This window comes from Nyctibius grandis, unplaced genomic scaffold (genome assembly GCF_013368605.1).
Source record: "Nyctibius grandis isolate bNycGra1 unplaced genomic scaffold, bNycGra1.pri S41, whole genome shotgun sequence".
Lineage (NCBI taxonomy): Eukaryota > Metazoa > Chordata > Aves > Nyctibiiformes > Nyctibiidae > Nyctibius > Nyctibius grandis.
In genome coordinates, this window is record NW_027167475.1 from 266329 (window position 1) to 291723 (window position 25395).

At 49.5% G+C, this 25395-nt stretch overlaps 1 protein-coding gene across 2 annotated transcripts in view; it reads right to left on the reverse strand.

Annotated features, from left to right (window-relative positions):
* Nucleotides 1-14411: 14411 nt before the first annotated feature.
* Nucleotides 14412-25395, reverse strand: part of LOC137677222 (guanylate-binding protein 1-like) — a 49157-nt gene continuing 38173 nt past the window's right edge. Inside the window, exons 1-11 of one of the 2 annotated variants that reach the window (XM_068424494.1) lie at nucleotides 23955-24051; nucleotides 19426-19637; nucleotides 19207-19334; nucleotides 18733-18842; nucleotides 18215-18417; nucleotides 17855-18097; nucleotides 17275-17555; nucleotides 16485-16697; nucleotides 16257-16359; nucleotides 15933-16126; nucleotides 14412-15818 (exon numbers count right to left, since the gene is read on the reverse strand). In XM_068424494.1, coding sequence (XP_068280595.1) covers nucleotides 15642-15818; nucleotides 15933-16126; nucleotides 16257-16359; nucleotides 16485-16697; nucleotides 17275-17555; nucleotides 17855-18097; nucleotides 18215-18417; nucleotides 18733-18842; nucleotides 19207-19334; nucleotides 19426-19618 — 1845 coding nt within the window. In that variant the 5' untranslated portion in view covers nucleotides 19619-19637; nucleotides 23955-24051 and the 3' untranslated portion in view covers nucleotides 14412-15641. Of the gene's footprint in view, nucleotides 15819-15932; nucleotides 16127-16256; nucleotides 16360-16484; nucleotides 16698-17274; nucleotides 17556-17854; nucleotides 18098-18214; nucleotides 18418-18732; nucleotides 18843-19206; nucleotides 19335-19425; nucleotides 19638-23954; nucleotides 24052-25395 lie in introns of those variants that run through there. The other variant, XM_068424496.1, reaches the window with a different exon arrangement.

The following is a 25395-nucleotide window of genomic DNA, read 5'->3' on the forward strand; positions in this document are numbered from 1 at the left end:
ACAACCCCATGTGCCAGTATAAGGTGGGGACAGACCTGTTGGAGAGCAGCATAGGGGAAAGGGACCTGAGGGTCCTAGTGGACAGCAGAATGACCATAAGCCAGCAGTGTGCCCCTGTGGCCAAGAAGGCCAATGGCATCCTGGGGTGTATTAGAAGGGGTGTGGTTAGTAGGTCAAGAGAGGTTCTCCTCCCCCTCTACTCTGCCCTGGTGAGGCCGCATCTGGAATATTGTGTCCAGTTCCGGGCCCCTCAGTTCAAGGATGACAGGGAACTGCTAGAGAGAGTCCAGCGCAGAGCCACGAAGATGATTAAAGGAGTGGAACACCTCCCTTATGAGGAGAGTCTGAGGGAGCTGGGTCTCTTTAGCTTGGAGAAGAGGAAACTGAGGGGTGACCTCATTAATGTTTATAAATATGTAAAGGGCAAGTGTCATGAGGATGGAGCCAGGCTCTTCTCAGTGACATCCCTTGACAGAACAAGGGGCAACGGGTGCAAGCAGGAACACAGGAGGTTCCGCATAAATATGAGGAAAAACTTCTTTACAGTGAGGGTAACCGAACACTGGCACAGGCTGCCCAGAGAGGTTGTGGAGTCTCCTTCTCTGGAGACATTCAAAACCCACCTGGACGCGTTCCTGTGTGACATGATCTAGGTAATCCTGCTGAGGCAGGGGGATTAGACTAGATGATCTTTCGAGGTCCCTTCCAAACCGTAACATTCTGTGATTCTGTGATTCTGTGATTCTGTGATTGTGTGATGTCTTTCTGTTGACACGTGCAGGTGGCTCCAAGGAAAAGATCCTGTTCTGGTTCTTACAGGATTTCTCTCTTCTTCTGGCACCAGAGCTGTGAATCAAGTCATTTAAGACACTACAAAGATAATGTTCACAGCCTTGTTTATCTTTGGCCCTTCTTTGTAATTAGTGAGGAATTTAACAGAGGCCTTGGATCTCTGCACAAGCAAAAGCGTATCTGCATACCATTCCCACCAGTACCTCAGTGATAACTATAACTGTAAGTGTTATCAGTCCTAGAAGCAGAGACTGTCTGCAAAACATGCAGTTAACTTCAGAATGTGCAGTTATTTTAACTGAAAGGAAAATTACTGAGAGGTAAATTGGTTCTGTTTAAAGGTTACACAGAGTAGGCCTTTTAGGGTCTACTCTGAGGCCTACTTTTACTAAACCACCTGGTATCAATTCCTCCCTTTGGAAGTAGTTAGATTTCTTATTTCCGTACTTCCATATATTTATCTCAATGATTCTCTTAACACAACCTATGCAGATCCCTATAATAACTACAATAATGACGACATAAACTACTCCCTCTAACAATCAAAGAATCACAGAAACACAGAATCAACCAGGTTGGAAGAGCACTCTGGGATCATCGAGTCCAGCTGTTGCCCTGACACCACCCTGTCGACTAGACCATGGCACTAAGTGCCATGTCCAGTCTTTTCTTAAACACATCCAGAGATGGTGACTCCACCACCTCCCCGGGCAGCCCATTCCAATGTCTAATAACCCTTTCTGAAAAGAAATTCTTCCTAATGTCCAACCTGAACCTCCCCTGGTCAAGCTTGAGGCTGTGTCCTCTTGTCCTATCGCTAGCTGCCCGGGAGAAGAGGCCAACTCCCACTTCACTACAACCTCCCTTCAGGTAGTTGTAGACTGCAATAAGGTCACCTCTGAGCCTCCTCTTCTCCAGGCTAAACAACCCCAGCTCCCTCAGCCGTTCCTCATAGGTCAGACCCTCCAGACCCTTCACCAGCTTGGTCGCCCTCCTCTGGACTTGCTCCAACACCTCAACATCTTTCTTGAAGTGCAGGGCCCAGAACTGGACACAGTACTCAAGGTGCGGCCTCACCAGTTCCGAGTACAGAGGGACGATCACTTCCCTAGACTGGTTGGCTACACTATTCCTAAGAGAGGCCAGGATGCCATTGGCCTTCTTGGCCACGTGGGCACACTGCTGGCTCATGTTTAGCCGGCTGTCGATCAGCACCCCCAGGTCTCTTTCCACTGGGCCACTCTCTAACCACTCTTCCCCCAGCCTGTAGCGCTGCATGGGGTTGTTGTGGCCCAACTGTAAGACCCGGCACTTGTTCTTGTTGAACCTCATGCCATTGGTCTCGGCGCATCTATCTAACCTGTCCAGATCCCTCTGTAGGGCCTTCCTACCATCCAGCAGATCGACACTCCCACCCAGCTTGGTGTCATCTGCAAATTTGCTGAGGGTGCACTCAATCCCTATGTCTAGATCATCTATAAAGATATTGAACAGCACCGGCCCCAGAACTGAGCCCTGGGAAACACCGCTAGTGACCGGCTGCCAGTGGGACTTTGCCCCATTCACCACCACTCTCTGGGCTCGGCCATCCAGCCAGTTTTTAACCCATTGAAGAGTCCACCCATCCAAGCCCTGGGCAGACAGTTTGTCTAGGAGGATGCTGTGGGAGACAGTGTCGAATGCCTTAGTGAAGTCTAGATAGACTACATCCACAGCCCTGCCCTCATCTACTAAGCGGGTCACTTACTAAGCGGGTTAGACACCATGTGTCTAACCATCCCTTTAAAGACAATCCACCTAACTCTTGAAGGATTTTGATGAGCCAGTTATTTTCTGCTGCATCCCTGATCACCCTGCTGTCTTCTACTGTTTTCATTTTGCCTAATTGCTCTTGTAGATTATCCGTGATATTTGGGATGTGGATACAGCAGTGTTCTTTGTCTAGTTTAAGATATTCACACAGTCCTTGTTCTTTGAAAAATAGCAAGTCTAAGGCTAGTCTATTTTGCAAAGTCATTTTAATATTGGCTTGGATCAGTTTATTAACAATTTGGAACACCTTTTGAGTGGCTCTTCACAAAGTTTGTACTTGCCAAGTCAAATTTTCTATTAACATTCAATTTTCTAAAGCCATTAGTCCTGCTAATAGAAATCTTTGAAATCCCCATTCAAGTTGTACTGCTGTGGAAGGCCCTGAATTTAGGATTGATATTTTAGTATGATTTAAGACATTGGGGCACTTCTAATTAGCTCTGCTGATGCTATGAATAGGCTTCGTGCCCCAGTTAAAGCACCAATCTACCTTTCCCACATATTTCCAATACCCTCCCAGAGGTGTGATCCAAGCTTTGAGTTTCTTTCTAAGGTTAGTACATTCCCGAGTGGTGGGCACATTGGGTATCATGTTATCAGGAACATAGTCTCAATAATCCTGCAGCTTGTCCACCGGAGGCTGCTAATGCAGTTTGCAAAGCTGAGCGTTTAAGGGTTGCGATCCTCCAGGACACTGTTCCTCTGCATCCCTCCCAAATACTGTCCTGTTACCTCCTGATCTCCCATGAGTAGTGTCTTGCAAAACATCACTACATTTTTCTCTACACTTATTCTCTCTGTCTAAATAATAGGAAGCGTTAGCCTGTTTAAAGGCCTCTGTGATGTTATCATATGCTTCCAATAAGGATGAATTAATTGGTATGATACCCCAAGGGATAGGCTGAGTAGCTGAATGAGGAATTGGATACACGCTATAACACTAGTAAGATTGTGCATCCTACTGAACCCTTGTATCAAAGTTAGAATTAAGTTTTCATCTATGTCTGTGTGGGCCTCTCCATCTGTATCAACTTCTGCACTTTCTGACATCACTGCAAGAGACAGAACTTTGTGATTCCCAAGTTAATCTTAAACGTAAAGGTCCTTCTTGTTTGACAGTTCATTCTGGTGATGAGGCTGGTTTGATCCTGTTGTGATGTATCCACAGAGTGACTCCTTCGAGACTGACAGCTGCGTAGGTGGTAAGTAAAACCTGGAAAGGTCCTTTTGCACTTCTTTAACGGTTCGTCTGACCATGTCCTCAGGTACACCCAGTCTCCAGGTTGGTACTGATGCACAGGCACGTCCAAGGTTAGTGGTGCGCTTACAGTAATGTACCTGTGGAGAGAGGACAGAACCTTTCCTAGAGAGAGAACATATTCTTTCAGGTAATGTTTCCCTATGATCTCAGGATTAACTCCTGTTTCTGTCACCTGAAAGAGTTTACCGTATATGATTTCAAAAGGACTAAACTTTTCTTTAGTTCTAAGTTGAATGTATAGTGGTAACAAAGCTAAGAGTAAAGTGTCTGGCCACTTTATCTGAGCCTCTTGGTAAATTATACTCATCTGTCTCTTTAAACTTTGATTCATTCTTCCTACTTTCCCACTTGATTGAGGTCTCTATGGGGTATGGAGATCCCATTTCACCCCTAATACTTTAGCCAAATTTTGAACAGCCTCTGCTATGAAGTGTGGGCCTCTATCCAAAGATAGGTACCCTAAATCTCGGTATTATTTCCTTAAGCAATATTTTTGCTACTTCTTTTGCCTTGTTGGTGCAACAATGGAAAGCTTCCGGCCAGCCTGCAAAAGTATCTATCATCATCACTAAAAGATACCGATACCCATTTTGCCATGGTCATTTGGAAAAGTCAATTTGCCAATAGTCTCCTGAACTGGTTCCTCTCTTCATTACCCCTGATAAAGGTCTCTGCTGCAGTATGTTTGTTCCATCACCTGCAAACAGTCATGTGTTCATTCTTTCCTACCAGGATCAGCAGTTAGAAGGGTCGCTGGATTCGGGATTGTGGTTACTTTCAGCTCCACATTGTCTTGTTCCAGAAGAACGGCTTGATATTTCAGCATCCGGCTTGGTGACAGCCAGTGCCCTCCTTTTTGTTCTAGAAAGGTCGTAACTGCATGGGGCACAAACACAGTTAGCTTTTACCCGAACGTCAATTTTCGGGCCTCTTGGATCAGTAATACCGTAGCCATCACTGCTCGGAGACATGCTGGCCATCCTATACTGACATTGTCTAGTTGTTTTGAAAAGTACCCCACGGGTCTTTTCCATGATGCTAGTCTCTGGACCAATACTCTTAAAGCAATATGTAATCTTTCATGTATAAACAGTTCAAATGGTTTTTCTAAGTTCAGAAGGCCTAGAGCTGGAGCACTCCTTAAGTCTGTTTTAATTTTACAAATGCATCTCTGCACTCCTGAGTCTGAACAAGGAGGTTACCTTCCCCTTGTACAGCTTCATATAAGGGTTTGGCAATGAGTCCAGAATTCATTATCCAGAGGCGACACCATCCGGCCACCCCGAGAAATGCTCTAAGCTTGTGTTTCGATTTGGGTTTTGGGATTTGATAAACAGCCTCTTTCGGCTCCAACACTACGCTGACCCTGAGAGTCTGTGAATATCAGAGTGTTGTATTCCGATTGGCATTCTCAAAACATGCGGTTAGCTTCAGAAAGTGCAGTTATTTTAGCTGAAAGAAAAATTACTGAAAGGAAAATTGGTTCTGTTGCAAGGTTACACAGAGTAGGCCTTTAGGGCCTACTCTGAGGCCTACTTTGAGGCCACTTTTACTAAACCATCTGGTATCGGTGGGACTGCTGACCATGCTGCTCTTCCCCAGCGTTGTCCCACCCCTTGCCCAGATCTGCATATGGGCTGAAGGATCCAAGTTCATCCCAGTGCAGAACATGTAGGGTGTCTACCCTGCCTCCAGAAAGCCGCACGAGCAGCTCGGGTGGGTGGAGATCCCAGGTGAGAGCAAAGTGGGGGTGGAGAAGCTGACAGAGGTCTGCAGCGGTGAACCCAGCCTTCTTGCTGCTGCGCCTCCTGACCTCGCGGAGGACTTCACGCCCTTCCTGCTCTTCCACCTTCTTCTTCTTCCTTCCGGTTACAAGCGGTGACTCTGCGCATGGGGGACCCAGCGCACCCCTCTGCAACGCGGCACAACCCTTTGTCATGCTTTAAGGCTGGGCTGGCTAGTAAACCAGTGGCAGACGCTCTCTATTAACATTCCTCCCTCCCCAGAAGCAGAAGGAAAAGAGAAAAAGGAGAGAGACTTACGGGTTGGAGAATTAAAACAGTTTTAATAAACTATAATAATGAAAAAGCGTATAATAATAATGGAAAATAATTGAATATGTACAAAACCAAGGTCATGCTCCCCCAATGTTGGTCACGTCACCACTGGCACTGCAGGGCAGGCTCCGGGAACTGGGCCCAGCGACAGACAGGAACGAGATTCAGGGATACACGGATCAGGACCAGGGTCATCAGGAAAAAGGACAGAGTCCTCTTGAGATGCTGGCCATAGCAGAAGAGGGTGAGACCCAAGTGATCCCCCTGCTTTATACTGAGAATGATGTGTATGGGAAGGAATACCTTGTTGGTCAATTTTGGGTCACATGTCCTGTCTGCTCCTCCCTGGAGGTGCAACCCTTCTACAGCTCTTCACTCATAATCAGTGAGGAATTTAGCAGTGACCTTGGTTTCTCTAAGAATAAGTACAGCAAGAGCCTTTCTGCATAACATTTCTACTGGCACCTCAGCGATAACTATGAACTTCGAGTGTCATCAGTCCTAGAAGCAGACACTGTCTGCTAAACTTGCAGTTAGCTTCAGAATGTGCAGTTACTTAGAAGAGACTTAGCTGAAAGTAAAAATCTCTGAAAGGGAAATCGGTTCTATTTTAGGCCAAACCAGGACACCCTTCAAGCAGTGGAGAACGAGAAGATGCTTTGTGCTTGACAAAGGATCGAGTGTTCCCAGGGAAATTCAGCCTGTAGAGGGGAATATCCCCAAATCAGTCTTCACACCAGGCTACAGCTCACCACGATAGGCTGTGCAGTCTCAGTTCTGGGAGGTTTTCAAAATCCAGCTGGTCCAAGCTCAAGCTCAAACACCTGAGTACTTTCAATTATATGGCAATGTTTTCCCACCATGCCAGAATGGGGATTTCCAGGAAGTGCATTAATCATAGGAGAAGAAGTATCAATCTCCCCCTGTACTTGCATTGCCACTACTCTGTCTTTTACACTCTCTCTTTAATCTCCCTCACCTTTCAGGTGTTCCCACCTCTCCTAATTAAATGACCATGTCCAAGGGCACCTGTTCAGCAGACTAGCTGGACAGACAGACGCCCTTCCCATTGCTCTCCAGATTTCCCCGTCCCCTTGCTCTTTGTCCATTCACATACCTCCAAACTACTTCTTGTGGCTTTGAGCTTCAGGGAGTTGGAGACTTGCCCCATCTCTGGGAATTTAACTAACTCTTGAGTCAACTCTTTAATTATGTTTATATCTCTCCTTGCCCAGCTCTCTGTCTAAAACAGTTCTTGTACAGATATCCCTAGTAGAAGGCGGACCTCGTTAGATGCATCTTGGACATGGCATGTAGTAGAGGAGAGTGTTTTAAAGCTTATGAAACTGCATCATGTGTAACTTGTGTTTTTTGGCAATGAGGAGGAGTCCTCCTGTGCCTGTGTGCAGCCACTTCTCTGAGGAAAGCAGGTGGGCATTGGTGCCACCGAGCTGTAACATCCAGCTGCAAACTTCAGTGGAGAAGTGTGATATAAGGAGAAGTGATGCAAGGCCCAGGGCCTGATCAGAGAAATGGTGGGGTTGGGGAGGTGAGGAGCAAGGTTGTCCACAGAGTGTTTGGTCTCAAGTGACTGCTTTTCCTACCTGGAAAAATGGAGAAATGGGCTGACAGGATCTTCCTGAAGTTCAACAAGGAGAAGTGCCAAGTCCTGCCCCTGGGGACGAACAATCCCCTGCAGCAGTATGTGCTGGGGGTCTCCCATCTGGAAAGTAGCTAGGCAGAAAAGGCCCTGGAGGTCCTGGCAGACACCAAATTGAGCATGAGCCAGCAATGTGGCCTTGTGGGAAAGAAGGTGAATGTTATCCTGGGCTGCACTAGGCAAAGTATTGCCAGCAGGTTGAGGGAGGTGATCCTTCCCCTTTATTCGGCACTGGTGAGGCCACAGCTGGAGTACTGGGTCCAATTCTGGGCTCCTCAGTACAAGAGAGACATGGACATACTAGAGAGAGTCCGACAAAGGGCCATGAAGATGATGACGGGACTGGATCATTTCTCCTATGAGCACTGCAACAGGTTGCCCAGGGAAGTTGTGGAATCTGGTGACAGATGCACAATCGAAGAACAACTAAAAATAGTAAGAGGAAATGCTAAAGAAGTTAAGAGAAAAGGAATTCTTTGTAGGATGTTAGGCACCTGCCTAGAAGCTGCCTGTCAGGACAGGAAATATAATAACAGAGAGAGAGAAGATCTGAGAGAGGAAATAGAAGGCAGGAAGGAGCTGAGCTGTTACTGTAGCTGCCAACTGAGCAGCTACAGAAGCAGTTACAGGAAGAAAAGTAGAAAAAACAAAAGTTGGAAGAAATGATTGAGATGATGCTCATGCGGGTCCCGCATCCCCCTAGCCCCATGTAAAGTAGGAAACTGAGAGTGTCCGCAGAGGATTGGGATGGTTATATTTGAGGTGATCCTGTTGACTCTGATGAGGGAAATTATGACCCCCTGTTCCCCTCAGATTCCCCTGAATATGAGGCTTAACCCATCATTAAAGCAGAATACTCTGAAGGACCTTGGGGTGCTGCTCAGCGACATACTATATGAGCCAATCCCTGGGATGTGTTACAACTGGCAAACTTATAAGAGAAATACAGCAGTGTCCTGGTTTGGCCCAAACCAGGCCAATTAGTCTTAGAGAAACCAAGGTCACTGCTAAATTCCTCACTGCTTACGAGTGAAGAGCAGAAGGGGGGTCACACCTGCAGGGAGTTGCAGATGGGGCAGGTGGCCCAGAATTGACCAACAAGGTATTCCATCCCATACACGTCATTCTCACTTTCCTATTTATCACTAACTCACCGCCTCCTGGAGGTGGGGCCCAGGAGGGACGGGCCCTCCTGTCTCCCACTGATTGGTACCAGCTTTGCCAATTCTCCAGTTAAAAGCCTGCAGGTGTAATGGCAGGGGGAGCTACTGCATTTTCCCCTCTGCCTGTGCTGTGGGGAGCAACTCTGCCTGAGGAGGATTTCCAAGCTCTCGATCTTGGTTTTGTATATATTTGTATATATTTGATTATTTCTATTATTCTTATTATACTCTTTTGCGTTACTATAGTTTATTAAAACTGTTTTAACTTTCCAACCTGTAAGTCTCTCTCCCTTTTCCCTTTTCCTTAGGGCGGGGGGGAGAGGGTTAACAGAGAGCGTCTGCCACCGGGTTAGTAGCTGGCCCAGCTTTAAACCGTGACAAGCAGAAAGCCGGGTGAAACTGAAACTGGATATTTGTGGCGTGTCTGCCTGAGTGGCAGCAACTGAGTTGAGTAAAGATGAAGCAAACAGTCATTGGGGTCAGGGAGTTTTCTTAAACCTAGGACCTGACCCAGTGAATGAAGCCCATTCTATCATCACCAGTAGTGTAGCCTGCTGGGCTGGGGGAATAGATGCCTTGGAACAAGGTGAACCTTGCAGAATTCCCATCTATTCCCTAAGTGAGCTCGCCACTGCTGTCATGAAAGCCACCTGCATACCAGCCATGCACAAACGAGGAGAAGCTGGTGATACCCTGATATCCCACCACAGTGTGATACTGGGTGTGATACCCACCACTGTACATTATGCAATATTAAAGCCACTAAATGAAGGAGGCACTTGCACTCTGATTCCAGTTGGTCCTTGACGACGACTGAAATTTCTAAGAGACACAGAAGCACAAATTTCAATGCTAACACAACAGGATGCTGAGAAGCTGGGTATGCAGCCTGGATGGCAAAGCGTTAAATTCACCAGGGTAAACAGAGCAAGTGTTATTTGTCAAACCGCAAAAATGAATTTATGTCTTCCGGGTGAGAAGCGCATGCCCTCTACTCGCTTTGCGGTTAAAAAACAGAATGAAAATACCTTGAGTTTCAATGTTTTGCCTGGACGAAACTGGCACCTGTCAGACAGCAGCGTGTGGTCCTTTGGTTCAAGTACCAACCCCAACCCCAGTAGAAATTGTGAGGCTACAGTGCGTGTACTCTGCGCAGCCCAGAAATTACCAATGTAGCACAGTGTCTGATTTCTGCTGCGGCATGAAATGGAATGTCAGACGTAATAACAGATTTAGAAAAACAGCACATTATTTCCAGAACCCACCCCCTGTACAATTCACCCTTGTGGCCAGTGCAAAAGCGGGATGGGAGATGGCACCTGACAATTGATTATCAGCATAATAAGATATTATCATATATTGTTATGCCAACACAGCTCCACTAACAGCTGCAGTACCCAATATGGCAACGTTAACAGCCACACTATGAGCAGCCGCACACCCGTGGATGGCAGAGCTAGATGTCAGAGAGATATTCTTTATGGTCCCCTTGCAGGAGGAGGATAAAAAGAAATTTGCTTTTCCTAGGAAAGGTATATAATATAACTTCAACAGACTCCCACAGGGTATAAACATTCACCCACAATTGCTCATGCTGCGCTTGCTGAACTTTTACAGACAGTCCCACTTCCTCAGGATGTGAATTCCCTGACAGGAAAGCGAGGGGGGAGCGGCAGCAGCAGTGCGGCAAGCACTACATAAAGCAGAAACTGAGGTCCTGAGTGAAAAATGCCAGGGACCAAATAAAGTAAAATTTTTAGGTACTTGGTGGATTACAGGTAGTGCAACAATTCCACCAGACACCCTAAGTGAAATAGAACAACTGCAGATGCCCCAGTCTAGGAAAGAATTACAACAATTTATGGGTACTTCAGGTACTGGAGGAAACACGTACCTGGATTTTCTGTCGTTACTCCCCACCGTACTCACTTTTATGAAAGGGAAAACCACGGAAATGGAAGCCAGAAGATGAAGAGACAATCAAAACTCTAATACAGGGATTAAACATATATCAGTCGCTGGGGCCAGTACCACCCCTGTGACCCTGTTATAGCAGAATGGGGTTTTGCAGAACAAGATATTTACTGCAATCTACTCCAAACCAGGCAAACGGGACAAAAAGACCTTTAATGTTTAGCTCGACTGCATTTAAAGAGACAGAACAGAGATATTCTGAGTGGGAAAAGGGACGTCTGCCTTTAGTCCAAGCAGTTAAGCAAGTTGAGCCACTAAGTAGAAGGGGGTCACCTGTCTGGAAAAACCCCACTGACATTTGTGTTGTTTTCTCTTTCTGGGAACGATACTGGGGATGATACCAGCACACCTCCCCTGGAGATCGGGTTAGCCATTGGAAGGTTGCTCATCCGTCTTGCAGGAGTGATAATTGCCAGCATGGATCAAATTCAGTGTACACATCAACAAGCCTGATGCATGGAGTGGAGACCCTCACTTCTTTTGTTTATGCTAATCCATACGGTAACTATAGTAGATTCTGTGCCATGCACGGCTCTCAGTTATGGGTGCAATCTACTGTAACAGCAATTACAAGGGAAGGCGATGAGAGCACCTCACCCACCGAGACTGAAAGGTAGTTTGTTAGAATGCAACTCCATTCCAAAAGGATTTCCAGTCTTGGTGGTATTTGGTTAATTTCACTTAGGACACCAGCAACAGTAAAGCCACAGCTTTTGTTTTGACAATACGCAATGCTTCAGTAGAGACCTTATACCCAATCATTGCGTTGGGATTAAGCACCTTGTACAGTTGGGACTGTACTCTACACTCTATAGAGTATAGGCCCAACAAAACAGGAACAACTGGCAAAGCGTTGATGTTGACACGTGTTGTACAGGAACAGCAATGATTTATTTGTGAAAGTAATACCATTAAGGCCCAAGACCCCATCCCCAATTCAGTACGCATGCGCAAAGATGGTTACATAATATATTAGCATATGCATAAGGTTTCTTGGAGTAGGCGGGCTTTTCTCAGGAATTTTATGAATATTCATTTTTCTATAATGTATATAATGAGTGTGATTTTGTCCCTAGGTGGACATGTTAGGTGGAGCGATCCCCCACGTCCCTCGGCTGAATAAAAGTAACGCCTGCTCATTAATGTTAAACCCAGTGCTAAGGAGTTTTATTCCCAATTTCGGTGACAATAATACCATGAAGGCCCAAGACATGTGTCTTGACAATGAACAAAATCTTTGTCATTCTGACACACATCCTGATGAAAGCCCTGAGAATGTAGCGATTGTGTCGGGGCAATCCCAAGCACAAATCCAGGCTGGGCGGAGAATGGATTGAGAGCAGCCCTGAGGAGAAGGACTTGGGGGTGATGGTCGAGGAGAAGCTCACCATGAGGCGGCAATGTGCGCTTGCAACCAAGAAGGCCAACCGTATCCTGGGCTGCATCACAAGCAGCGTGGCCAGCAGGTCGAGGGAGGGGATTCTGCCCCTCTGCTCCACTCTCATGAGACCCCCCCTGCAGTGCTGTGTCCAGCTCTGGGGGGCCCCAACATAAGAAGGACATGGAGCTGTTGGAGCGAGTCCAGAGGAGGCCACAAAGATGACCAGAGGGCTGGAGCCCCTCTGCTATGAAGCGAGGCTGAGAGAGTTGGTGCTGTTTAGCCTAGAGAAGAGAAGGCTCCGGGGAGAACTTAGAGAAGCCTTCCAGTACCTGAAGGGCTACAGGAAAGTGGGAGAGGGGCTTTTTACAAGGGCATGTAGTGATAGGATGAGGTGGCACAGTTTTAAACTGAAAGAGGGAAGATTTAGATGAGATATTTGGAAGAAATTCTTTGCTGTGAGGGTGGTGAGACACTGGAAGAGGTTGCCCAGAGCAACCTCCCTGGCAGTGTTCAAGGCCAGATTGGATGAGGCTTTGAGCAACCTGGTCTAGTGGAAAGGTGCCCCAGCCCATGGCAGGGGCGTTGGAACTAGATGATCTTTAGGGTCCCTTCCAACCCAAACCCTTCGATGATTCTATGATTCTATGATGACTTGAGTCAATTGCTAAAAGGAATTGGGAACAAGTGGCAGAGAACCCTGATTACCGTCCACCATGATGCGGAGAGCATACACCACATCCTAGAAAGAGTGAAGAAAGATGGAGAACATCACTAGTGGGAAACCCACCTTTGATGGTCACCAACAGCAAGTGGAGCTTTGAATGGGATGTTACATCCAGTTGTAGTTTTGTTAGAATCACAGAATCACAGAATCGTTTAGATTGGAAAGGACCTTTAAGATCACCAAGTCCAACCACTACCCCAGCACTGGCGAGTCCACCACTAAGCCATGTCCTGAAGTGCACATCTACATGTCTTTTAAATACCTCCTGGGATGGTGACTCCACCACTTCCATGGGCAGCCTGTTCCAATGCGTGCCAACCCTTTCAGTGAAGAAAGTTTTCCTGACATCCAATCTAAACCTCCCCCGAATAACTTGAGGCCATTTCCTCTCATCCTATCGCTTGTTACTTGGGAGAAAAGACCAACACCCACCTCACCAAAACCTCCTTTCAGGTAGCTGTAGACAGTAAGAAGGTCTCCCCTCAACCTCCTTTTCTCCAGACTAAACACGCCCAGTTCCCTCAGCCACTCCTTGTAAAACTTGTGCTCTAGACCCTTCATCACCTTCGTTGCCCTTCTTTGGACTCGCTCCAGCACCTCAATGTCTTTCTTGTAGTGAGGGGCCCAAAAGTGACCCCAGGATTTAAGGTGCGGCCTCACCAGGCTGAATACAGACGGACGATCACTTCCCCTGCCCTGCTGGCCACGCTAGTTCTGATACAAGCCAGGATGTTTATGGTCTTCTTGACCACCTGGGCACACTGCTGGCTCATATTCAGATGGCTGTCAAGCAAAAGCCACAAGTTCTTTTCAGATGGCCATCTGTCAGCCACTCTTCCCTAAGCCTGCAGCGTTGCATGGGATTGCTGTGACCCAAGTGTAGGACCTGGTATGACAGCCTGAGTGAGCCTTCTTTGAGCTCTCTGTGCTGAGCAGCTGCCTGCATGGTGGTGATCTCCCCTTGAGCTGGGACACCTCTTGAGTTTACTCCTCGAGGCAGAGAGACCTCTTATCAACTGCAGATCTTTGGTGAGTGACCAATGTCACACATAACCTGGTATTATAGTGCACTAAGATTTAGTATTGGCAACTTTGATTTTGTATTGCTACACTTTGATTCTGCATTGGTAGTTCTGAATCAGTGTCAGATACTTTGTGCAGTAAGTAATAGAGTGAACCTTGTCTTGAACTTTGTTAAATCGCACTTTCACAACGTCATATTTCTAGAAAACCACTTTTGCTGATACCTTTGGCGGTGGTTCTTTAAGTGGTCTAAATTGCCCAGCCACGACAAATTGACATCACAGAAGGGAAGTCATGTCAGGGGCTACTGCCACTGGGGTGACTGCCTTTGGACCAGCCCCTCTGGCCATAAGGAACTCAAAAACCTCTACACCTTCACGGTACTGCAACAGTTGGTGTCCCTGCTTGTTCTCATGGTGCAGCTGAAGATTTAAATCCCTGTAGGGAAGACGGAAACCCCTTTGTCCATGGGTGTTACAGGTGAAAGCTGTTAGACAGATAAGCCCCAAACTGCTTGTGGAATGGAGGAGAGAAAGGAAGGGTAAAAGTGAGACAACACATAGCTTGAGATAAACACAGTTTAATAGGTAAAACAAAAGCTGCGTGCGCAAACAAAGCAAAATAAGGAATTCATTCACTACTTCCCATCGGCTGGCAGATGTTCAGCCATCTCCAGGAAAGCAGGGCTCCATCACATGTAACGGTGGCTTGGGAAGACAAAGGCCATAACTCCAAACAACCTCCCTTCCTCCCTCTTTCCATCAGCTTTTATTGTTTGAGCACAGTGTCATATGGTCTGGGATATGGCTTTGGTCAGCTGGGGTCAGCTGTGCCACCTGTGTCCCCTCTCAAGTTCTTGCCCACCCCCAACCTACTTGCCTTTGGGTGAGAAGCAGAAAATGTCTTGATACTGTTCAGCAAGAGCTAAAACAGGGGTGTGTTATCAAGAAATCCAAAACAGAACCACATCATTGTCTAAGGAGAACATGAACTCTATCCCAGCCAAAACCAGTACAATGAGACACACACCTCCCATGAACACTCTACAGCCATCTCCTGCAGTGTCAGCACAGACACCCTTGGGAAGGGGCACTCAGAGAGTTCTCGGTCTGAAGAAAGGAAAGGAGGAGCAGCATGGAGATGTGGTGAGCGAACAGAGAGCAGAACAGCCCTGTGGGGAGAACTCCCTCACAAGTTCAAAGTGAGAAGAGCCTTGCTAAGGACCAGGGTGGCAATAGGTACATAGCAGACGATGGCTTTCATCCACTGCTCCCTGAGTCATGGGCTCACTCCTTCTGGGTCACTCTGCCCAGGACTGATGCCAAGCAAAGCACGTAGTGCTCACCACGTTGATTCCTGTTTATTCCCAACCTCCATGCTACCCCATGCTGCTGCAGTAAGTGTGACCCTAGGATGTGAACTTAAAGCTCTCTCGGGCATGATTCCCATAGCCCTGGTGAGGAGGTCTCTAGACGAGGTGGGTCAGATCCCCCAATGGCATGTCCTGAGCATGGCAAAATGCTCCCAGACCTACCTGCTGACATTATGGCCTTTCTGTGCCCCAGGCCACCCTGGCTTTAGATGTTCCCCAGGCCTTCAGATGAAGTGAGAGACTAGGTGCTCTGGGAGGGAAGAAGAGAACATCTTCTGGAGGAGGCATGCATGAAAACACTCTATGGCAAGCATCTTGCATGAAGGGCTTTCAAAATGTCTCACAATTGTACGTGGGGACACTACACACCTCTCTTAATTTGTTACAATAGGAGCGTTAAAGTATTTGAGAGAGATCCCCCACTACTTCCAAAAGCGCAATACGACAGATACCAAGCCCATCAGTATCGATATCATCGTGTCGATCCAGGACATGTAGCTGTTCTTGGTGGTGCAATATTCCTGCTCCAGTCTTCTGTTCACAAGTTGCATGTAGTTGGCTTTGTCACGGAGGCCCTCTCTGAGCAATGCACTCTCCTCCTGTGAAGACAGGCAGGTTGTCACCAAGGAGCAAGGGGAGGGACCCAGCTGGGATCCCTTTGCCATTCCTCCCTGCTAGCCACATCTTGGCCCCTGCACTCTCCCACTTGGTACCTTTGATTTATGGCTCATCATCTTCTGGTGCTCCTCCAGCTGCTTCTCACAGCTCTCCTCCAGCTTCTTTTTCAGCCGAAGTCTGTGCTCTTCGCAGCTGCGTAACTGGTCCTGCACCTTCTGTTTCTCTTCAGCCTCCTTCTTCCTCTGGACCTCCCTCTCCTGCTCAGCTCTCTCATTCCGGTCTTGCTCACCTGGTGACAGAGAAACAAGGGTCTTGCAAGGGCAGGAACTGAGCGCACAAGCCCCCAAGGAGTCCTGTTGTCCCACTCCAGCATGCTTGCCCCTCTACAGGCAGTGGCATTTCTCCAGACCACAAGTTACTTTTCAGCTCCTTCTCCTTCTCTGTCAGGGAGACGTCTGCGTTGAGGATGACTTTGGCCACAGCCTGTTTTCTTTGGAGGAACTCCTGGAGGACAGCATCAGCCTGGAGGACCACAGGTAGAAGAGGAGTCAAGGGGAGAAAGAGCAGCTGGGGAGAAACGGTATCTTGGGGGAAGGGGATGGGGTATGGAGCCTCTCCCCTTGAAGGGGAGCTGCTCTTGTTCCTACCTTCACCCCTTTGCCAGGAAGTTCCCGATATTTCCTCACCAGCGCCTGCTCGTCTCCTTTGAACAGCTCGTAACCCCCTGGCACACTGTAGGCACCATCTCTGATTCGTCTCTCCATGTCTTGGGAGAGGTCCTTGAGAGCAGCCTCGCACTTGACACGGGACGCCTGCTCGTTGTCCGTGCAGAACTTCTCCTTGACCTGCTGTACCTGGCGCTGTGCGGAAAGATGCAGAGGGAAGGCATCAGCCCAGGCTGAGCTGCATCCACCACTCTCATGCTAGGCAAAAATCAAGCCAGGTCAACATGGGAATTGGGATCTCCAGTCTGGGGGGTAATCAGCTGGGAGGTGACAGATGGGGAGGGCCTTCTGCACCCACAGACATCTCTGCACCAAGGTGCACAGGGGCAGAGAGCATGCCAGGGACCACGGGCTTCACAAAACACAGGGACAAGAATTCGTCAGCAGCACAGGGGAGGCGTGGAAGGCTACAGGCTTCGAGCCAGGGCACAGACACATCTGGGTGCAGCAAGAGTTGGGGGAGGGCTGAGCTTCATCCCTGTTGCAGCAGAGCTTTAGAACCCAGGGAGACGAGAGAGCACAGCAGGGACAGCTTCCAGTCTGCAGTGTGTGGGAGCAGGCATTGGGACTGAGTGTCCTCTGGAGAGGGCACAGCAGTGTCCTCTGGCAGGAGGCAGGCAGATCCCTGTCCTGCAGGACCATGGTATTTTCCCAGAGCTAAGGGGATGATGGTGTCCCTGGGGGAATTCTGTCTGGGCTGGGGATCACCTACTATGAGATCTGCCTGGCAATAGCAGATGTCATCATCGAATGTCCGTGCCATGAAGAGCTTCAGTGCCTCCTGCTCGCACTTGGTGTGCAGCTCCAGCAGCTCCTGAAGAGTCTGCGTGGGCATCTTCGCCTGCTGTTTCATCAGATCCTGGTACAACGTCACAGCCGCTTTCACTGCTGCTGTGTTCTCAATCTCTGCCAGGGCGACCACCGCACTCTCCAGGCACGGCACTGCCCCGCTCTGGATGGTCTTCACGTAGGTCTCTGCCAGTTTCCCCAGCACTGCCAAGGACGACCAAGGATGAGACATCTGCAGCCTGAACAAAACGCAGGCTGCCATTCACCCTGGGCCCTGCCATATCCCTGCTGCCTCCCTCCCACACTCTTCCTGAACTTCTTTTCCTAACTCGTTCCCACCCTGCCTGCAACATCCAGAAGCTCCAAGTCCAGCGCTATGGACAGCAGCCAGCACAAAAGCTCTCCCTTTCCCCACCTGCCTCATTTGACTCTGCATTGGATCCTACTCCACACACAGGACCAAGAGCTGCTGCCCATCCAACCCTCTGCACAGCAGTACTCACTGTTCCCTGTTACGAAGTGCCCGCCACGGACGGTCTTAGGTGGAGACTTTTCCCAGATGTGGCTGCAGAATTTCTCCACCTGCTGCAGGAATTCAGGCTCGATCTCATCATCCTGAAGCTCCTCCAAGTGGTCCAGGTCCCTCTTTCTTGCTGGTGGGTCAAAAACAAAGCACTTGCGACCTGGAAAGAACTGGCGGATGCATTCCCGGGGCTGGTTGTAGCGTTCGATCTCCGGGCTGCTACCTGTGGGGTAAGAGGACATGGAGCAAGTTCACCAGGCTTGGGCTGTTGTTGAATTACACTCCAATGCTGCTGTGTCTGAGGCTGGACATCTCCAGCAGCACAGCACCATTCCCTTACCAGCCTTTAACTTCAGTGCATTCTCCAAGTATTCGTCCTCAGAGATTTCCTTCCCATTCAACTCCAGCCGCAGTGTGAAATCCCGGACAGCCCAGACAAAAGTCGGGAAGAAGAGGACAAATTTTTCTGAATCCTTCAGTTCATCTTCACTCTTCTCGGGTGCTGCTTTCAACTTGATATGCTCAGACAGCTTCACCACATAGCTGGAGAGCTGGCTAAGGAAACAGGGACCTCAGGTCTGAATGCAGGGGCATCGCCATCCTGCAACCACTCAGCACTTCATGGGGAAGAGAGGAGACTGTGCAGGGACAGAGAATGGCCTGGAACCACCAGAGGGAGGAGGGAGAAAAACCCTCAGCCCTGAGGTCCATGACATGGGACTCCTAAGGACTCAAAGCACATCACTGAGCACCACCAGAAGGTTCTGCATCTGTTTGAGGATCTGGGACTTGTCAACCCCTAGCCCACCACACCGGGAGAGGAGGGCGTTCCCAGTGCTGCTGTCCCAGCAAGGATACTGCAGCTGGTCCATGGCTTGCTGGTCAATGGTGCCTTTGCTGTTGTAGATCAGGGTGCTGGAGAGCAGTACGGTCAGCACAAAGATCCATGTGTCGTTCTTGTTGTCGCCCTGGAACAACAACCCTTGGCTCTTACCAACAACACCCCCTAAGTATGAGCAAAGCCCCGAATCCCCACACCCTGAATGCCCCTAACCAACAGGCCATGGCAAGACCAGTTTTTGCAGAGACCCATCCCCATGACATCACCATGCCTTTCTGTAGCTGGCCTTATCCTCAACTCTTACCTCTCAGCATCTGTCAAACTTATCTACCCCGACCTCCTTCCCCATGGCCTCTGGCTCTTCCCAGCACACAGGCCAAAGGTCACCAGAGCTGGTGGGAACACCTTGACTCTGATCACCATGGTTGGGCCCTCAAGAGCTTCCACAAAGTGCTGGGAATGCACAAAGGGAGCTTGTGCTTCTTCCACACCTTCTCCACATCACCCAGCCCTTCAGTGTCCAGCAGCACCAGAGTGTGTCCAGGCTTGCAAGGGTGAGGTACACACCACATCCAGAGACCTTTGGTGTGGGACTGCACGCTGGAGCCCAGGGAGAAACCTGTGGGGAGGACGCAAGGGTCTCAACAGTGTTAAAGACAGAGTAGGAAAATCCGGGTCCCTTGGCCATGCTGTGCTGGGACCTCCCTCACCTTTCCTCTGACGAGCCAGCCTGTTCATGAGGTACGATTTGCCAGTGCGGTATAGCCCTGCGATGGCCACCACAACCACAGGCTGGGTGACCTTGGACAGCACCTGCAGGGCTTCCTGCTGGACCACCAGCCCCTTCCTCTGGCTGTTCTCAATGAGGCAGACAGGCACTGGCATGAGGATTTTGGATGCCATTGCTGACAGCGAGCACGGCCTGCAGAGGAGACGGCGAGACAGGCTGGTTAACAAGGTGGGGACATCCCACAGTCCAAACACGGACAGTCATTATCATCCTACTTCATTTTCACAAGCAAACCATGCATTGCACCAAATTCCTTCCACCACGCCTCCTCTTTTTGCCCCTCGCAAGTGATGCTGTAAAGGCAACACTGACTCTTAGCAGATGTGCACGGCCCCTTCCCGTTTGCCTGGTGACAGAAATAGCTCAGTTTCTGAAAGCCCAGTGGGACAGGGGGAGCACTCTGCATTATGTCCTGAACACCAGTTTGAAGCTTGCTGTGGTTAATCATGCAAAAAAGGGTGTGGGACACAGCAATGGCCTCAGACAGGGCTCTAGGGCAACAGGAATGATGGGAGGGTCACACCAGCACTAAGGAAAGGACATGTCAAGGCCTTTCTGCTTCTCACACCACCCCCACCAGCGAGGAGGCTGGATGTGCACAAGAAGTTGGGAGGGGACACAGCCGGGACAGCTGACCCCAATGGACCCAAGGGATATTCCATACCATAGGACGTCATGCTCATCTCTAACACTAAGGGGCAGGTTGGCCGGGGGCTGCTGCTCAGGCACTGGCTGACCATCCGTCAGGTGGTGGTTAGGAATTGTTTTCATTTGCATCGCTTGTCTTCCTTGGGTTTTATTTCCCTCTCTTTGTAATTTTCCTTTTCATTACAGTTTATTATTATTATTATTTTATTTTATTTCATTTAATAAACTGTCTGTATCTCAACCCATGAGTTTTCACACTTTTACCCTTCTGATTCTGCCCCCATCCTGCTGGGGGGAGTCAGTGAGTGGCTGTGTGGGGCTTAGTTGCCAGCTGGTGTTAAACCACAAGAACCCCCAACCTATTTGCTGGTAGGGTGGTGTGAGAAGTGGAAAGGGCCTTGACGCTGTGTAAGGTCTGCTCAGCGATAACAAAAACATCTCTGCATTGTCAACATTGTTTCCTGCACAAATCCAAAACACAGCCCCATACTTGTGTCCTGCTTTGGACTAGGACAGACTCTGCAGTTGAGTTTCTTTTAAGTGACTGTCCTTTCTGAAGTTGAACACACGTGTTTGTGACCATGGAAACCAGGGTCCCTGTTGGGTCTCTTTGTTCCACAAAGGAACGGACCATAAAAGTGTCGCACCTGTGTGGAGGAGCGGACAGGACAGGTGACCCAAACCTGACCAACGGGGTACTCCATCCCACCCACGTCATACTCAGTTTAAAGCTGAGGGACCACGAGGGTCACACTCTCTGCCCCTGTGGCTTGTGTCCAGGGAGGGTGTCCACTCTCAGCTTCTGGAGGTGACTCTTGTCAGCCATAAAGACCAGGTGTCCCTTTAGGGACTATCGTATGCCACCCAAGTAAATGGACCACCATGGACAAAGGTATCGGCTACCTGAGAGAGCTGGCTGTGCAGGAGATGATCTATAGTGACCCACAAACTATTGCAGACCCTGACGAAATGCCGTGCAGCCGACCTATGTTGTGGATGTTGGTGCAGAGTGCCCCATCGCCATATGCCCACACACTGTCACTATTGGTCTGGGGAGCAGAGGGAGAGATACCAGCTGTGGGTGATGTGGCTAACCAAATACAACAGCATGAAGACAGCCTCTCCCCTCCCCTACAGGCCTGCGTCTCAGGTGTAGAAAAACTAACGAAGCAATCTGAGAATTTCTTTGATTGATAGATTGTTTGAGAGATTGCCTGAGATGGAGAACAGGTCCTACTCGCCACCTACACGGACCCACATCGCAGCCATCGAGAGAAGATGCCCTTCCACAAGACTGGCCCAAGAGAGACAGAACACCCCTCGAGGTGACCTGTGGCATGCCCTGTGTGACTGCGGAGAGGACTTGAGCAGATGGGATGGAAAACCCAATAGTGCTCTACGGGCACTGGTACGCGACTTGCGAGGTAAAAAAAATACAGGAGGGGGTTTCTCCAGGAAGGTGGCTGCTCCAGTTTCTACTGGGCTGATCTCCAGTCAGCATAGATGGGATTCTAGTCCCTCCCACCAGCCACAAACAAACAGGAATTAGAGGGGCCGTGCCTCCAGCCAGGTGGAGGAGAGGGATAACAGAGTTTACTGGACTGTGTGGATGCGATGGCCTGGCACGTCAGAACCACAAGGCTATAAAGCCCTGGTAGACACTGGCGCACAGTGCACCCTGATGCCATCAAATCATACAGGGACAGAACCAATGAGCATTTCTGGAGTGACGGGGGGGATCGCAAGAGCTATCAGTATTGGAGGCCGAAGTGAGCCTAACTGGTAATGAGTGGGAAAAATCATACTGCTGTGACTGGCCCAGATGCTGTGTGCATGCTTGGCATGGACTGCCTCACCAGAGGGTATTTTAAGGACCCAAAAGAGTATCGATGGGCCATTGGTAGAGCAGCTGTAGAGACTGACAACATTAAACAGCTGTCTACCTTGCCTGGCCTCTCAGAGGATCCTTGTCTTGTGGTGTTGCTGAAGGTAGAGGAACAGCAGGTGCCAATCGCTAACACAATAGGGCACCAGCGACAGTATCGTATCCAGACACTTCCCGACCCCCCTCCACACACTGATTCGACAACTAGAAAAGCAAGGACTGACCAGCAAGATTCACTCATCCTTTAACAGTGCAATAAGGCCAGTGCAGAAGCCTAATGGAGAATGGAGATTAACTGTAGACTATCATGCCCTAAATGAGGTTACGCCACCACTAAGTGCTGCCGTGCCAGACGTGCTCCAACTTCACTGTGAACTGGAGTCAAAGGCAGCCAAGTGGTACGCCACCATAGACAGTGCTAATGCATTTTTCTCTATTCCCTTGGCACCAAAGTGCAGGCCACAGTTTGCTTTTACGTGGAGGGGTATCCAGTACCCCTGGAATCGATTGCCCCAGGGGTGGAAACACAGCCCTACCATTTGCCAAGGACTGATCCAGAGTGCACTGGAGAAGGGTGGAGCTCTAGAGCACTTGCAGTACATTGATGATATCGTTGTATGTGGTGACAGAGCAGCAGCAGTTTTTGAGAAAGGGGAGAAAATAATGCAAATTCTTCTGCAAGCTGGTTTGCTATACAAAGAGGCAAAGTCAAGGGACCCGCACAGGATATACAGTTCTTAGGGATTAAATGGCAAGATGGGCATCGACAGATCCTGATAGCGGTGATCAACAAAATAACAGCCATGTCCCCATCAAAACTGTTTTAACTTTCCAACCCCTAAGCCTCTCGCCCTTTTACCTTTTCGTTTTCCCCTCTGGGGAAGGAAAGGGCGTCTGTCATCCGCTTCACAGCCCCACACAGCCTCAAACCACATCCACCTACTATGAAGAAAATTAACTCTATCCCAGACAAAACCAGCAAAGGGTGCACAAGAAGTGGGGAGGGGACACAGCCAGGGCAGCTGACCCCAGCTGACCCAAGGGATATTCCGTACCACAGGATGTCATGCTCAGCAATAAAAGTTGGAGGAAGAAGGAGGAAAGGGGGGACATTCAGAGTGATGGTGTTTGACTTCCCAAGTAACAGTTACGCGTGACGGAGCCCTGCTGTCCCGGACATGGGAAGGAGTGAATGAATTCCTTGTTTTGCTTTGGTTGTGCACACAGCTTTTGCTTTACCTTTCAAACTGTCTTTATCTCAACCCACAACTTGTCTCCCTTTACCCTTCTCATTCCCTCCCCCCAATCCCGCTGAGGGGAAGTCAGCGAGCAGCTCTGTGGGACTGATTTGCCAGCTGGGGTCAAACCACGCAACCCCCAGCCATCACCCAGCCCCTGCCAGGTACCAGTAAACCCCACGGACACAGAGGCAGCACAACAGCTGCGGCTGCCCCACTGCAACCTCCCAAACACCCCAGGACTCGCTCCAGTAACACCGAGCTCCACGGACACTGCCCACTTCTGGACTTTGAATCTTCTCTGAGGACCTCACAAGCCCTGACCTCTTCCAGGAACACCAAGGGGGCTGCCAGTGTGGGACTAGAGGCTGCCCCTCATGTCACGGGCACTGCCAGCTCAGCAGGGAGCAGACGAAAGGTTAGTGTATAGGGCCCAAGCTTAGGCAAGTCTAAATTGCATGCAAAGCCAAGGTGAGGGTTCCCACCCATTCTCCTTGCTCTGTCCCAGAGCCCAATTAGACCTTTGGATCTTTTTCTCCTCCAATCTGGTGGGGTCCCTGTCACTTGCTGGGGTCCCTGTCGCTTGCTGGCATCAGGAGTCATTCCACAACCCAGCTGTGCAAGGGTGCTAACAGCAGGGTGAGCGGAGCGGAGGGGGCATAAGGGGAAGGGACTCACCGTTGTCTTCGTCAGCAGCTCTGGGCTGAAACAGCTTTGCTGCAGCCTGGGTCCTGCTCTGCCTTTTCTCCTGTGCTCTTGGTCCGTCTTCTCCTATTCCGAGAAATAGTGTGAGTCAGAGACCGAAAGTGAAAGTCACAGACTAGGAGGGAGGAGGAAAACTCCTCACTGGCTGGTGGTTTGAGCCTGGCCAGCAGCTAAGCACGAAAACTTGGGCAGGCGAGATAAAGATGGTTCAATAAGTGAGGGAACAACAACAATAAACAACGTTGCAAAAGCAAACCCTCACCACCTCCCAGCTGCCCAGACAGTTTCAGAGTTACACCCACCTTAAGAGATATCCCCCCTACATCTTCTTCTTTGATCCCTCTTTGGTATTGCCTAGCATGATGTTATCTAGCGTGGAAGGGTGGTGAGATAGAGGAGCAGGTTGCCCAAAGAAGTTGTGGATGCCCCATAGAAGTTGTGGGTGCCCCATCATTGGAAGTGCTCAAGGTGAGGCTGGATGGGCTTTGAGCAACCTGATGGACTACAAGATGTCCCTGCTTATGGCAGGGGGGTTGGAGTAGATGATCTTTGAAGGTCCTGGCCATGTCCCCTCCCAATCTCTTGCCCACTTCCACCTGTCTTGATGTGGGGGGGATGAGTGGGAAAGAAGAGGCGGCCTCTGCACTGACCCAGCACTGACACGCTCATCCCACAGCCACCTGACACTTGCGGGTCCCCCTGGCCCCCGCTGCTGATTCCCCAGCACAGACCCAACAACCCCCTCCTCGCTGGCTGGTCCAGCTTCAAGTTTGCTGGTGAGTGCACAAGTGCACAGCAGGTTTGAGGAAGGTGCAGATATTTGCCCCCCCAGCAGCAGGGACACGGGCTGTCACCCATGGTCCTGCTCCAGACACTGGCACTGAGCCCCTCACTCATCCCAGGCCTTCACAGTAGCTCGTTTTTGGGAAACACACCATTCCCACCCCAATGTCTGGTGGCCAAGACACCCATGTGCTGCACCAGCTGCACTGAGAACCCCCACTGGCCCCAGTAGCTGGCACTGGGATCCCAATTCACCCCAGTAGCTGGCACCCTTTCCAGTACAGTGCTCAGGATCTCCCCACCCTGACTTACAAGCCCACCAGTTGCAAAGTCCCAGCTGGTCATCCCAGGAGCGGCACCTGTACTTGCTGGATGGCTCATCAGGTAACGAGTCTGGTGAGGGTTGGTTCGTGCACCTGCCCCGTTCGTGTTCCTCCCTCTCATACAATCAGAGAATTGTTTTGGTTGGAAAAGACCTTTCAGATCATCAAGTCCAACTGTTAACCCAGCACTGCCAACTCCACCACTCATGAGTTTCTTCTCATCCCAATTTTTGCGAGGCCCTTAGCTGAGGAATTCAAAGAAGAAACATTCTCTGTGTATCCTTACAGTACTGGTGCCTTCTGTCCCT